This window comes from Vanessa cardui, chromosome 4 (assembly GCF_905220365.1).
Source record: "Vanessa cardui chromosome 4, ilVanCard2.1, whole genome shotgun sequence".
NCBI classification, from domain to species: Eukaryota; Metazoa; Arthropoda; class Insecta; order Lepidoptera; family Nymphalidae; genus Vanessa; species Vanessa cardui.
In genome coordinates this window covers 6,965,008-6,981,622 of record NC_061126.1, presented here as the reverse complement: position 1 = coordinate 6,981,622, position 16,615 = coordinate 6,965,008, and the positions used below count along the sequence as shown (strand labels likewise).

At 30.9% G+C, this 16,615-nt stretch overlaps 1 protein-coding gene across 2 annotated transcripts in view; it reads right to left on the bottom strand.

Moving 5' to 3' along the window:
- Positions 1-16,615, bottom strand: part of LOC124544269 (serine/threonine-protein phosphatase rdgC) — a 67,209-nt gene that overhangs the window by 16,811 nt on the left and 33,783 nt on the right. For both annotated transcript variants that reach the window (XM_047122742.1, XM_047122741.1), the window contains exons 4-10: positions 15,527-15,617; positions 11,786-11,931; positions 10,615-10,779; positions 6,037-6,203; positions 5,559-5,595; positions 3,555-3,704; positions 398-475 (exon numbers count right to left, since the gene is read on the bottom strand). In XM_047122742.1, the coding sequence (XP_046978698.1) occupies positions 398-475; positions 3,555-3,704; positions 5,559-5,595; positions 6,037-6,203; positions 10,615-10,779; positions 11,786-11,931; positions 15,527-15,617 (834 nt within the window). The remainder of the gene's footprint in view (positions 1-397; positions 476-3,554; positions 3,705-5,558; positions 5,596-6,036; positions 6,204-10,614; positions 10,780-11,785; positions 11,932-15,526; positions 15,618-16,615) is intronic.

The following is a 16,615-nucleotide window of genomic DNA, read 5'->3' as shown; positions in this document are numbered from 1 at the left end:
AAAATATAGCATGTCTCTTTGTGTGTAATTTTAAACACATTTTAAGATTGGAATTTACGGGAAATTGCAACATTTGATTTATTCTTTCTCATCGTTCATCAATCGTTTCCAGTAAATCTCTAAAAAATATAGATTTTAAACTACATGTCATAAGAATTACACTAGTTGTTATTATCTTTCTTTTAAATCAATGACATTTTACTTTTAAATCACAATAAAATTAATAAATGTTTCCATTGCTGCACAACACGGCCCAATTATTGTTTGTAAATTTATGTAACTAAGCCCGATTCCAATTTCGTGTCTTCATAACCTTTACTCGACACTTATGAAAGCGACAGACAATCAAAGTTATCGATCGAATAAAGCGAATGATAAATGATTGATACCGACTCACCTGCTTCCATTCCACTTTATCAATTACTTCTGCAGGGGAGGCTCCTTCATTCACCGGCGGTCGTAGCAGAGATACGTACTGCAAAAGTTAATTGTCTTAGTTATATATTTTACTGGTAATAGTAATAAAATAATATGACTAAATTCATTTATATTTACAATTGGTACAGAAACAGACAGACAGGAAATATCATACTTCTGGGACCTTGTCTTCTATTAAGGAATGATATGAACTTATTTTCACGGTAGTATGTGCAAGCGGTCCCATGTAAGTTATCTGGTGGAATGAGAAGCTCCAAGAGTTCTAGACAAGGTGTCCGACAAAAAAACTATTTCATATGGAGGATATGAGTTTCAGCAATAAAACAAAAATGTTTTGAAGTTCTATACAGCACCAAACGCGAATTGACAGGTAAAACTCATTTGTCACATGCTAATTTCCCCTCCACCTTTATCTCCCCGACTTTAAATACGCTACATTCTGTTAATATATACGTAATCTACGACGAGGATCTTTTGAAACAGCGTTGCGGTTAAATTACACTATATTAAGTGAATGTAGGCGAACAAGCAGAAGATTTTAAAACAAAAATAAATTCTCACATTTCTTAAATGTTTTCTTTTCTCGAGCAAACATCTTACAAACAGTTTCATTATAGTCATCGTGTACAACTATACGAGGTAGGCTTAAGCACGGAGGTATTTCACAGTAGTATTATTCCAAGGACAATGTCTATCTCGAAGAAAGGGAATATTTTATTTGTTATATAACCATACATATAATGAGTCGAGATTGCTAAGTGATCACGTAAATCTTGACTGAGCCAAGTAGCGTGGCATATACTCTTAACCTTCTTATGAAAAGGAGCCCTTATTTACAGGCTCTTACTATACTTTCATTACGAATATCGTCTTTTGTTCTAATTCAATTTTCAAAAATATTAATTAAAAATTTTATTTACGTATGACATATTTTAATTATGTCTTGTAACTACGCAACATATTACAATAATTCATAAAATGTAGTGATGTTAAGTATATTTATACAATCTTTATCGTAATCTATGAATGCAAAGTATATTTATTGTACTTATGAAGCATTTCTCCTTTCTTCCCTGAAACCGACATAAATAATTTAAGTATCATAAATTAAAGTGCAACTCCCGAAGCGACGGGTGAAGCGACGCGGCGAAGCCCTCCGATAAACTGATTCCATAAATTACACTTTTCAATTATGTCTTTCGAGTTAAATTAAAGACTAGTATTTAAATAGAAATTGTGTTACAAGAAATAAACAAATGTTACACAAGTTTATTTTTAAATTCAATTTTTATACATAGTTATAATTATAATTTATCACAATTATTGTATAAAATTACCATAAACTATTATGGACTTATGTTTATGTTGCAGTAAGTTAATTCGCTTTAAACTCTTCTGAAAACAAACATAAACATGTTTTTTTTTTTTGTTTTTAAAAATATTTTAATAAAATTGAAATTATATTCAAAGTTAGGTGTCTAAAATTATATTTAATCTAAATCACTTAAGTTCTAAAGTAATGTAACCAATACAAATCATTTTATTTTCAGGATCATCTAAAGGAAAGTTAAAGTAAGTAAACAAAAGAAAAAAATATAACCTATTAAATCTATTCTAAGAACGAAAAAAGAATTGACCGAGATCATTCAGACCGCTAGATAAACGGCGCCGTTTAGTAAAATAATAATAAATTTTGTTTCTTTTATTTCATATACAAAATATTGTTACTTCCAACTAGAGAAATTAAAACTAAAATTAAAAATAACCACTGTATAAATCATGACCGCGTGGAATGGTGGCAAGAATGCTAGCAGCATATCTCCGTTTAATCGCAATTCCGATTCTCTAGGCGAAAAGTGAACCAGCCCTCCTGTCACCAGTGGAGGCAATAAAACTTGGTTTTATATGTTTTAAAAATGTCTTCGCCTTATTTCACGCTTCATTGTAAATAATTCTTATGTAAATAAATGTACTTTAAACATTTTATTCTAACAAACTACATGGTAGGTATGTGAATTTTATCTGCTATGACATGCAATTCTGAAGAAAGACTAATGAACTCCACAGGATAAATTATAGTGCACGAGTTCTCTATTTTCTGACTGAGAGAGTTCAAACGCAAGAGCAAATACTTTACGATGTACGGAACTTTAAACATTGCCAATATCCGAACCCAGGTCTGCTACTATAAATGTAGCACCAGGAAACATGATTACGTTTAATTACTAAATTAAAGATTCAATAAACAATCAAGGTAATAGAAAATAAATCAATCTTCAAATTAACTTAACACAAAATAGATATACCGTGAAAGAAAAAATATTTTTTTAGTTAATGGAAATCAAAGATTGCTGTTGTCGTACACAATAACCAGACTTAAACTAATTCGACGTGAACGCGAACTTACTAGACAATCGTATTAAACTCAAACACGAAAACGAGATAATAATCTCTTTGGTGCTGGAAAATTAGTTTAGTTACGAAATCGTGTGCAGCAAAATCCACACCGTACACGCATATCACGCGATCACATATAGTCTAGAAAATTAATAGGATCTAAAAAGATTAATCCAGAAAAATTACCAATAAAAAGCCTTTTATAAGACTTCTTTTAAGTCTACGTAATTTGACCCCGCCATAGAAAACATACAAGCTGGATTTAGTTAATTTTAATATATAAATATTTAATAAAAAAAACCACACACATAAGTTCGATCAATAAACATTCCAGGTCACGTTATATTGTTTTTCAATCAATCAAAATAAACTTTGTTCAAGTATTTTTTTACAAGCACTTTTGATTCGTTATCTAACAACTGTAATTATTAAGTGAAGCTACCGGTTCGGAAAGTAGATTCTACCTATAAGAACCGGCAACAAACTCAGTAGTTACTCTTTTTCAACATTTCAAAAATACATATGTATGTAATGTATCCTGCCTGGAAGTCAATAGGTATTAACTCCACGCTTTTTTATCATCTATAAAATCTTGTATCGAATAATATCCCTTTTTTACCAATGTATTTATTACAAACGATTTAAATTTACGAAACGGAAAACTTAAAAATGTGTATTGGTACAAGAGTTAGTTGGATATGTTGGAACAATATTCTTACCTTATCCCTTTCGAGACTCCGCACCATATCCAAGTCTGTGGTGTCTGAAATACCTCCGTGGACCACGAACACGCGATTATTGATGATGGTTCCCAGAGGCAGCCAGCGATATACATTCTCAATCAATTTCAATAAGCGCTCGGCATTATGCTGTGTTAAACAAAGATTACACTTTATTAATTATTACCTTTATGCTTTCATAGAGAATAAATACAATTTACATAATATTGAGCTACTAAAGTAAACGTTTGGCAATTAAACACCAAAACTAATTAATTAATGTTAAGCATAACTAATATTAATCCATAATTGACTAATTCGATTAGGAATTAATTGTTGTTGGATTTTGTTAATTAATAATTAACGAATAAATACGAAGGTGAGTTCAGTAACTAATTGATTTTACTTAATAAACTTAAAACACGAATAGTCAACGTTTAATATGACTAATTTAATTCAATCCAATATCGCTACTGTTAGTTTTAAAGGTAAATTTAAATATTATATTTTATTTGAACAATTTTCAGGTCGAAAAAATGTTTATTTTTTAATGTAATGTTTAAATATTTTCCTCTGTTCTTTATAACTTAATTGTGAAGTAATATTTTAGTAAAACGAAACAAACTTTACGAACAGTAGCGATACTATACGTAAAACATTAAAGGCATTATCCATTTATCGACTTTTATCATAGCAATGAGACAAAACAAATACATTAGGTAACAGGGATTTACATCCGTTCGCCCACGATTTATGCGTGGGACTTAACCTTATGAAAACACTTTCAGAAAAACGCTATCTCGTACAATGTATTACTTTGTTATACATACATCTCGCTCATACGACACTATATTTTATAGCCTGGTCCTACTCGCACCGCAAACTCAAGATTGCACAACGTGATGCGGAGAGGAAATAAGGACGATACGACCAAAAAATACATCATAGAGAAAACGTTATATTTAGAAAATAAGAAGGAATTTTGTACTGATCGCCCCAATCGCTAATTATAATTTCCTTTGACTACTTTTATATTCTTTCATTTATTCGCCTACACCCTTTCTCCCTTTCCCTTTTTCATTTAATAATCAGTAAATGGTTTCAAGTTATATTTTGAAGCATTTTTCATTTTGAGCTTACTTTTTTTACCACCAATGAATCACTCCGACCGTAGGCGGCGTATCGAAATTTATGTATGGAGTCAAAATAAATTTGTAATTTAATTCGAATTTAGAATATTTAACGGTAAACTGTTTTCATTTAGATTTTAATAAATGTCCTATTTAAATTTATTATTATTCATTCTTTCACGTGCCGAGATGGCCCAGTGGTATGGACGCGTACATCTTGACCAATGATTGCGGATTTATAATTCGTCGCGTGCTCAGCGGTCAAGGAAAAAATCGTGAGGATGTGTCTAATTTCATAGAAATTCTGCCACATGTGTATTCCACCAACCCGCATTGAAACACGTGGTGGAATATATTTCAAAACCTTCTCCTCAAAGGGAAAGGAGGCATTAGCCCAGCAGTGGGAAATTTACAGGCTATTATTGACGATGATGATGATTCATTCTTTTATTTTTACAAAAACAATTACAGAAACAATGTTTAATGAAAAATTGATATACAATATCATATTGTATACGGCGGCACAATTAACCCGCACTACTCGGCTATTGGGTCAAATATGCCAATTAAGCGGTTTGCTCGAGTGCATACATCGATACAATGTCTTTATTCAATCATGAATGCCATTTACGCCGTCTGTAAAGTAATCCTTTCGGAATTTCTAAGCGTTGAGTATATTTACAAAAAAATACTGACTCTATGTACTCCTAAATTATAAATATTGGTTATAGAAATTGGAATGGCTATCGAATGTTATAAGTAACGTAACAAAAGTATATAGCATGTATTTATTTTTATCCTTATATTCGTGTAAGTGAAATATGATTTATTTTTTTATCAAAAAGATACTAACAAGTATATATTTAAAACTCACCCTGTATTTTTGATGAACCTCTCTTATAAATCCGTACCTAAAACAAACGAAAGTTTTTAATTTGCGTCACAAAAGCAAACAAAAAAAAAATACGTATAATAAAAATATATACAGTATCCAAGCGTGCGACATCGCTTAAGTTCCAGATCGTTAATAATATTTTAAAGTTCGTAAACTTAATATCCAGCTTAACGAGTTCAGCGAAATTCATTGAAATATAATTTACTCTTATCAACGTGTACGGTTCTTAATTTCTGATAATTTTTAATTATTACTTAGAATTACAAAGTTATATCTATACATATTTTTTTCAACATTACTCTTTTTGTATTGGCATGTCTACTGCACTTTTCCAATAGATTATTCTCTCATCTCTCCTTATGTATATGAAATGTACCGTTTAACTCTACATATGATAACAGATTAATAATAAAATGGTGTATGCAAATCGACGATCTAAAATTAAGAATGTAAATACCGGGAATTCATAATAAGATCCTCGTGGTTGCCCCGATTTAAATAAACTCCCCCGGGAAACGCCAGCATGCACGCCAGCAGCAGGAGAAAAACTTCCAACCCCTTCTTGCCCCGATCCACGAAGTCCCCATTGAATATGTATGGATTTTCAGGTGAAGGTAGTCCGTTCTGCACAGAAAATGTTAATATATTAAAATTTTTGCTGACAAATTCCGGTCGAAGACAAAAACTCGAGTATGATTCGTTTAAAATTCCAAAAACATTTTTAAACATAAGGAAATATATTGTGAATATTTATAACGTTTGCGTTTGTTGTAATTGTTCATTTACTATTCACTGACCAAAAACGTACCAGAAAACTTTTGAAAATTCCCATATTATAAATCAAAAGGTAGATCGCATAAAAATACGCTTTTTGCTACAGAGATGTCTGTACCAGGCACGCAAAAACATTCTTTGTTATGGTGTTTAACGGCCGAGACCGTGGTTTTGGTGCCGTCTCATGAGCACTTTACAAACGCTTATTATATATATAATTACATAGTGTAGAAAGGAGTCAGGTGATAAATCTAGACACGAGAAGTCTGATAGGTGTGGTGATGCATGACACTATATTATATTCATCGAGTTTTGATAGAGTTACTACTATAGACTTGAACCAAATAATATAGACAAATCTTGGCACCGCCGTCTTTCCGACTGATATTAAATCGACTGAAATTAGTCATGTTAATGGATTTGTTTAGACTATCGCTAGATACTAAGACCCCCTCGTAGAAACGCTACTTGCGTTGGCACATTAATTTCATCTCCTGTCAGAGAATCGCGGTTAAAGACTGGAATCGCGGCGAAAATTATGAATCTAATAAAGTTCTTATTATTCATCACTTATCCTTATTTAAAGTAACGTCTTTTGCAGACAAATAATTACAAAAAACGTATAAAGGACTTGACATTTCATCTCCGCCCTTGTTGACAGCTGCTGCCTATTTTTTATTAATTGAATACTTATTTTAAAGAAATTGTAACTTTTTTTGTTGGATAATGACAACCGTGGAATATTTTATTATAATTAAAAAAAAACACTTTAATTGAACCATTAAAAAATCTGAAAATTTAGTTGTATTCAAAAATATATTTTTTCATTTAAAATTATATAAGTTTATATTAATAAAAAATAGCATAATTTGCGCATAGAATCACCGCTAATTCGCGAATCCCTACACATGCAGTGGCGACCGTGACGAAGGCCGCTTACGCAACGCGTACTCAAATCGATACGGAGTTACGCAATCATGATCCTCCGGTCTGATCCATTTTTTCTTCTCCCTTTGAGGATTTATTTAGATAAGCACGTTCCTGACTCCTAACCTTTACTTTCCTCAGATTAGTATCTGCGTGTTAGGTGACTCGGAATTATGTACGCGTCTAGGTTATCTGATAGTGTAATGATATATTTATTTATTAGAAATTAATTATATGTTAGTGGTATTCCTTTATCGGAATATAAGCACATGAAATAACCCAACAAAGTTTCAAAATCCGGTAACCTAATATAACCACGATGCTGATGCCCTTCTCTAACCCATTACGATATTTCCGTCATCAACAATACGAGAGGCTTACCCAGGATTTCAATATGCATTCTTTGGGTAAAATTTACGTGTTCTAACCACTAAACTAAGTATACATTTTAAACGGTAAAATATAATTGGCAATGCGTTATTAAATACCTCGATAAAGTATGAGAAAATAATGATTCCACACATGATACTTTCATATAAAATACAACGAAAATAAAATCTATAAAGTAACAGTTTTGTTTCATTTGTTTGTATAAAAGTTTGCTTGACGTTCATTAATTAAAACGAATAAGGCAATAGAAAAACAATATCAACTCAAACGAGGTCACACGGCGTAACAGGCGCCCTATCAATCAATTGGTGGCATAAGTTGGCAGTTGCCACAAATTGGATAACGCGTGTGCCGCACCCTAATTGTTAACATATCTAAACTGATCGTTTTCTTGGACGTCATACGTTCCATGTTAAGACGAAATATCGATATAAGAAAATGACGGTCTCTTTGTGATGAGATGAACTTTGTTTAAATGGATTCCTATATTTCTAATTAATCTCCCACGAACTTTGTTTAACTTACTTAACTAAACTTTAACACTGACGGAATGATACAATGTTTTAGCTCCGTCTAAAAGCAGGATTTGGCACACGTAGGCACTGATAATGGATTATGAAAATGAATCCTCTACCTAACATAACTCCCGTAGGGATTCATGAAGAGAAGAAAAATATAGTGAAGTTCGTCATTTCTGATGTTACAAATAGGATATTTGTAATATGTAACATGAGGGATGTTTTTACTGATTCTGTGTCATTAATATATGTGTTTAAATTTGCAGATAGTTAATTTTTTTTGGAACGAATGAAAAAATAAGTGAATAGAGAAAGTTATTTAAAATATTCGAACACATGAGAAAAGTTGGAACCTAAGATTATGCTAGCGGGAAATCCCATCGGGCACACGGCTTCTCGTAAATAAAATAGAACATTTATCGATTTTATAGAAATTCTAGCAGTGAATCGTTAGGTGTAGTTTTTATGGCACAAATAATGTAAATATACGGTATGTTTGATAAAACATAAGTACGTAAAGTCAATAGTCACTAATGTACCTAACACTAATGATACTACAAAACTTATATTTTTTATTGTGTCCGCTTCTTCGCTCGCGTTTGAATTGCCAATACCAGGTACATTTTTTCGGGATAAAAGTAGCCTATGTACTTTGTTCGACTAAAACCTATTTCTGTGCCAAATTTAATTCAGACCCGTTCATTGCTTCTGACGTGAATAAGTTAAAACCTTTTATTCATCCAAACTTACGCATTTATAATTTAAGTGAGATCTAAGGTTGTCAATACAAGTTATAGACATTAAAAAAAACAATATAGTTCGTATTTCAAAATGCAGTCACTTATTTTGCTTTTTTTTCTATAAAACCCATTAACAAGACTGTCATTACATTTACGGCTTCGCTTCCTTTTCTAGGTCAGAACATCTCATCCCGAACATTTTCAACACGCCATATGAGATGCCATTTCCGCCTCATTGTCACGCTGCAACTGCGTTTTGGACGAATGCCAAGCACTAAAATCTCTATACGTACTTCAAATTGATTCACTTTTCATGTTAGCATATCAATTTGTATTAATCAATTTTTATTTTTATTTGAATTAATAAAGTAATTAGCATGAGTCTGACTCAGAATTAATAAAGTCATCTCCCTAAGTTATACTCATTTGTCATATTCTCTGAAGATGTTAATAATAATACTTATTTGATTGCCAAAGACACTCATAAAAATCTTTCACTGTACTCAAATAGAAGTCTATTTTGAACGCAATTGATTAAAATAGAATTTTTAATTATATTGAAATAGTAATAGTACTCGAATTTGATAAAAATAATATAGTATTTTAATTTTATAAAATCTATACAAATAATTATTGTCATAAATAAATACGTCGTTGATTCAATTATAACATTATTGAACGAAAGTAAGCATTTCAATGCATTCGAAGTTCTAGCGACGTTTTATTAAGGAGAAATGAATTTTCATCGTGGTCGTGAACGTGACAAAAGAAAAGCTGGAATATAGAACAATAGGAAACACATTTTCGGTAGAACTGGGAAAATCAATGGCTGAAAGGCTATTATGTATATTAAATCTATTGTGTATTTTACGTTCAGGACAGTTTGCCAGGCAGTGTAACAGGCACAAGAGACGTAACATCTTAGTTACCAAGGTCGGCGACACATTGGCGAATTAAGGAATAATTAATACTTACCACCAACGTGTGTGAGCTATATTTATCATTTACCATCAGTGGGATTATATTCCAATATAAAGTTAATGTATATTGGATTTATTTATGAAATAGAATAAATAAATCGAAGTGTTAAAAAATGGATTTTTATGACTGTAACTTTACATAAATAATTATTCCTACCACTGTCAATATAGGCTAGTGATTAGAATGTGTACATCTCAATGGATTATTTTGGGTTCAAACTAGAGCGAGTACCATATAATTTTCATTCATTTAATTAGTGTTTATAATTCGTCTTGTGCTCGACGGTGAAGGATAACATCGTGAGTAAGCCTGCTTGTTCGCTATTAAGCAACCCGCATTAGTTCAGGCTGTTTTAACTTTAATTAAATAAACTTTATTCATAAGTAGAGGTAGAACTTAGAACATAGTAATTTTACAAAATAGCTTTGTGCGATTATATTTTAAACAGGTGCGTGAAGCATTGTGCTCCTTGCTAGGTCGTGAAATAATCTACATATATTACGGAGCAATAGACCTGTTCACCTTTCTACAATATGACTTTATATAATACGTTTTCATTTTGCAACTTATTACAATGTAAAATTAAATCGTTAAAATTTATTGATATTTACAAGAATAATGTATAGGAAAGAGAATGTGTATGTGTAGTTTTGTGTGATGGTGTGTGTGTGTGGGAAAATAAATTTCAATTATAATTTTACTTACCTTATGAAATATAACAAGCAAATCGTCCAATTTGCCATGCAAGTCGCCGCAGATAGTGATCTGGCTGGAAATCGAGGTGGTTGCTACGTTTATATTGGGTAACCTCTTTAACATCTGTGAAGCCTCCTTTAATATTTGCGCTACTTGCTTCGGGTGTAGGCGATGCTGAAAAGGTTAAGCTTGTTAATATTTTATGAAGAAAATATATTATTTGTGATTGAAAATCAAGGCGTGCAGTAGAAATTTATTTCGAAGATATTTTGCTTATTAATCGAAACAAATAAATTAAATTAAGGTATTTGTTTGTAAATTCATAATGACAGTTTTTTATATGCAAGTGTAAACAGTTATATATTATAATAGTAAACGAATATTAAAATCTCGGAAAACAACGCGACTGATTTTGTTACTGATTTTTTTTTAGTAGATAGCTGATATTATGAGGAGTTTTGTGTAAAAAGATACAAATTATTAAATTGTTTTAGCTATTAGTGTACATAGGACTAGAGTTAATTCTATTAAAATCAAACGTAAATTAAATCATGATTACGACTGCGTGAATAAAACAGTAATCAAACGCTATTGGCACTGGTGTTTTCAGGCCAATACGATACGAAAAAGTTTATTTAACGCCGAATATAATGTTAACGAAAACATTTGCGTAAATTATTTATGTAACACATATATATATGTTACATAAATAATTGTTACATATATATATGTTATATGAATACATATTTATTTTGACCAGCAAAATTCTTTCTTATTATTAAGTTTTACAGGCCGTTGTTCAAGTTTCGAAATCAAATTCAATACAATTCCTATAAAAATATAAGAAACCCGAGGTTTATGTCCGGATGAGTATTGGGTCACGTTACACAATACAGATGTCGCAAAAGTTCAGTCGCAATGCATGTATGGTTTGTAAATTTATCTACCAAATAGTCAAAACACTGGTTGTGAATGTCAGATACAATTTAAATTTTTGGGACATCAAAAACAATTGAATTTTCGAGTAACAATAGATCTGGTAACATCACTTTACTTTGCTCACAGATGAACCTTCTAATAGCAGTTCCAAGAAGCAATGCTGCTGGCATACCATCTACAATTTTACATCCTCATACTATTGTAAATGCAACTAGCATTCATAAATAAAACAAAGACTTACCTTCTTCTTCCTAAATGCCTCAATCAAAAGATCAATGTCTTTTCTCTGTAAAGGGAACTCCAGGTCAGGTCCTCGAGAGTGCTTAGGCAGAGCTGTCTCATCTACTCCTCCTCCTTCGTCAGACTCCTCAGAGAAAACCTGCTCCACTAAAATAAGTTTAAAAAATATATGAAGTTATTTAGACACATACAAACATGATTTATATTTTGAATTTTAATTTTAGGTGATTATTATGAATATGAGATTAGAAAATAAAATGAATATTTGGAAGTTTCGCTCAATTAATATTCGTTATTTCATAATAAAGTGAAATTTACAATAAAAAGCGTACGTAAAATATTTTGTAATTCATTTTTAATTATATAATACCCGAAAAAATACAAAAAATAATAGTAGCCTTAAAAATAAAATTAACAAAAGATCTGTCACAATCCTACGATTTTATTACAACAAAAACTTGACACAGAACAGCAAGAAATCTTGAAAATTTTCCCAAGAGCTATTACGTATGTATGTACATTTACAATTTATTTTCTTTTCGCAAAACGAACAAACTGTTACTAAAGACCCATAATACTCTCCCGTTTTTTCTTTCAACTTGCGCCCGGTGTTAATAAATTACGTAAAGGTACCTAAATTGTTTTTTTTTATATAAAATACTACTACTACCTACTTAGTTAGGTGTTAATAAAATTGAGCTAATGACATAAGCGTGCCGACATTTTTACATACATAATCTATGTATATTATGTAATAATAGCCTAGTAATGTTGCATATATAAATCACAGGCCTCAGACGACCTAGATACGCAAAAGTCGAAAGATTGAAACTATTTCCTTGCAGTAATAACGCATACTCTTAAAAAAAGGGGAACACTTCATTAAAATTAAGACGGAAAATAGTGGTACTTGTAATGTGCTGAAATAGCTTTAGCTAGTGTTCCATTAAAAATAAATTGTTACAACGTTTGTACTCAGGCAGCTTAAGTAGTGTGGTAAAATGAATTAGACATTTTACCGAGCGCCCTTTTTTTTCTTAAATACCCTTTGAAGCTTTAAAACATTCCTTTGTATCTTCAAAACCAAGTTGCTAAATTGAAAATTTTAAGAACAAAATCTTTTGGATAATGTATAGTGCTGTCAGTGCAATAAATAAATTAATGAAAACTAATTTTAAAACAAATATCTTTACTAAGATATAAATAATTATTAAAAATACATAAAACTTTAAACACCTATATAACCCATCAAATTAACAAACATTCGATATAATCATATGAATGTCATTATTATGATTTAAAAAAATAAAAGATAATCCGTTGAAATTAAACTAGTTATAACGGATTTGAAACGCGTATATTATTTTTTAACATCCCGACGTCTACCCGTGACCACGAACGCTGTAAAGTGCTCGAAACGTCGGGATGTCAAAAATAATTAATATACGCGATTCAAATCCGTTATAACTAGTTTTACTTCAATGTGTAAAAGATAATCCGATCTATATTTAAATACATTTTTTAATCTATTTACAAGAACAATGAATATTTTGATTATAAACTTATTTATGGAAATTATATTGTAGTGTGGGTCACAAATCATCCATACAAAGTTCTGAGCTTTCCATCAGGCTTGATCGATAACCAAATTAACATACCTGTAATATGTTAATAAGCTACCTATATTATAAATATAATGTACCTACACTTAATGCACAATTCAAATCTATCATGTTCTAAAACTGTAATGTCATATTGGTTTAATATTTTTCAGCACTAGATACGAAACCAGAAATCAATTTAAGAAAATTGCCAATTAATGAGTAATATTTCAAGGAATTAATTAAATCCCTTACATTTGTCAGTCATAAAATGTAAAAATACTAACTCTTAATGGGATTTTATTTTAGAGGTACTCGTAATCTTCCTGGCCTCCGGACATCACATTAAGCATAATTTAATTCAGACGTTAATAATAAATTAATTGTTGAACACGATTACGAAATTTATTCAAATTACAATCCGTTTGTTTTATCGTTGACAAGATGCTCAGACGAATTCGTATTTCTAGGTCAGGGACTATTTCAACGTGTTTATTATACATAGGTTGACGGCACGTATGAAAAAATACCTTGAGCCAAGCTTTACAGTAAACAAACACAAAGAGGCGAAAATAAAATTTAACAGTCTTTTTATGATTTCGGCAAATAAAAATACTATAAAGAGATGGATTATTATCTAGGAAAAGGGAAAACGAAATTATTATATATAAACATTTCGATATCATAACGCTACAGGTTAAACCTGTTGATAAGTACGAGTATTCACCTTTAAATATTTACAGTTACATATTAATTTATAAAATCTTTTATCTATTCACATTAACTTTACCCAATCTAGAAATCCATTGGAGCATTTACGTTATGGTAGTTCATGTATTATCATAATAATATTGTTATAATATATTCATCTATCTTGTAATCTTAATATCTTTCTGTTAACTTATTCGAAGATAGAATCGTTGATCCGGCAACTCACAGGAGAACGCGGACGAAACTGTAATAGTTATGACGAAACTTTTTACTAGAGATATGTAAATTTTCAATATCTCCAATACATGCATAGAGATATAACCATATATGTACATACGAGTAGCAATAAGTTATCTACATATTTGCTACTCGTACATGTCACTACGGTGAATTATTTGTTATAATCAAAATAAATCATTTCTAAATTAGAGTATGATTATATATATAATATTTTCCTCATTTCGTTAATTTAACAATTACTTGAATAACATTGCTTTAAATAAAATGACTAAAAATATATCGAGTTGTAAAACCATAATAGCGCTTCTAGTAATATCATATTCTCACAAGTAACAAATTATTTTTGATTGTAAGTCCTTCAGTTGCCCGTAGAAGAGCGACCGAATTGAATATCATTCTTGAATAAAATGAAAACTATATCGTTTTACACCAGACAGGCAAAGCAATATCTTGTTTTGGACACAAATTAATTTGTCCAAGAGTTTTTCATAGCGTTATTTTTTAATATTTTTTTTTACAACTAAGATAAATAATTTAGCTCCGTTTATTGAGTTAGTGATAAACAAAATTTTATATAAATTGAAAATAAAAAGGATAAATCTTAAAATTGTATTTGTACAATTGTAAATAATAATCTTACAAGAATTATTTGCAAATCTGTAGCGAAAACTTTGTACCAGTTGTTTAGAAAACAGTAAAAAAAGTTGAAACTAAGAAAAACATTTACGGCAAGGTCTTACCAGGGAGTTATAAAATCCCTTGTTTATATTCGTTTACGTTTAAATATGTAGACTCCACAAGCACTCATTTTACAGGATTAAATTGAATGTGAAGCTACCAGTTCATTGATTATTAGATACTGCCGAGAAGAGCCGACGAGAATACCAATAGTTCCGGTCTTTCATCAATCATGTACAATAGAAACTTTTAATATGATTGGACCTTTTTTCCAATTTTTTAGTTTCTGTTTTCCTGGTAAATACAATGTTTTTGTTATACTTTATAGCGGTGCTTACAATAGCAACCTATTTAAAGGTTCTACAAATAATTCATTACCTGTTTGCCTAGTATGCAACCGACAAAACCACAGTCGGGATACAAATTTTTACATTAATTATTTTTTATACGTTTAAAACTAAAATTGTATACATTCAGGCGGGTAGCCAGTGTGACACATTTTAACTACTTACTGACAGACGCTGTCCTAGATGTTCTTTCAGAGGACGGCCTTCCACTCGTTTCTCTCATATGGCTCAGCAGCGCATTAAAGAAGTTGTACAACTGAAAAATAACATTACTTTAGCGTGTGCTACTTTTCACAATTTCAAACTAGTTTAACTTGCTTCACCCAACCCAAGTCGCTTATATGTCGAAACTTTCGTACGGAGCTCATAAATACATTGAATTGACCATTTTTATTATTATTGTAGCAATGGATTCAAATTTTAAAGTTTACGTTACAAATATAAGACATTATATTAAATATGAGGCTTATATCAACTAAAGAAATATAAGCCGCACGTACACACACACCATAACGGTCTTAACCTATAAGTACATTTAACTCATTCGTATCTCATAAGATACTCAAACGATATCATATTCAACATACTTGTGCTTCAAATTCACTAACAGAATACGAAATTACAAGATTTTTGGCTGAATATCAGGATAACAAAAAATATGACAAAGAAAATATATAATTTTACCACATATTGGTATGTCACATAGCGTTATCAGAAATCTTATTATAAGATCTTTTTATTCTATTCAGCTTGGAAAACTGTTACCTACATATTAATAAAACAGAATAAAAAAATTAGAATGAAAATCAAATTCAATTTTTTTAAACATGTTTCAGTTTTAACATTTAACCAGAAAAATGGAAATGATGAGATGATGAAAATTCTATAAAACTGCAGGTTCAAATCCAAGATCTAGCCCATAAAAAAATATTGAGTTTTTCGGTCAAAGTTTTTCATTAACAGCCCGTAGTTCAGTTTCGGAAAGGACTATGTATCTTAATCCAGTGCGTATACTCACTATGCTATTGTATGTTATTTAACTTGGTGGTAGGAATTTTTATTACTAGCACTAACACAAGGGCCTTAACACCTTCTACGTAACGACGACTTCTACACGAGGACGTAAGATTGGGGACGCATTGGTGGGATGGATTTAAGGGTTGGTTAACATTCCTTACGTTGTTAATGTCTATAGCATGCATGTGTCTATTTGACAGACCACCTACTGGTTTTAAGTAAAAAGAACATGTCCGC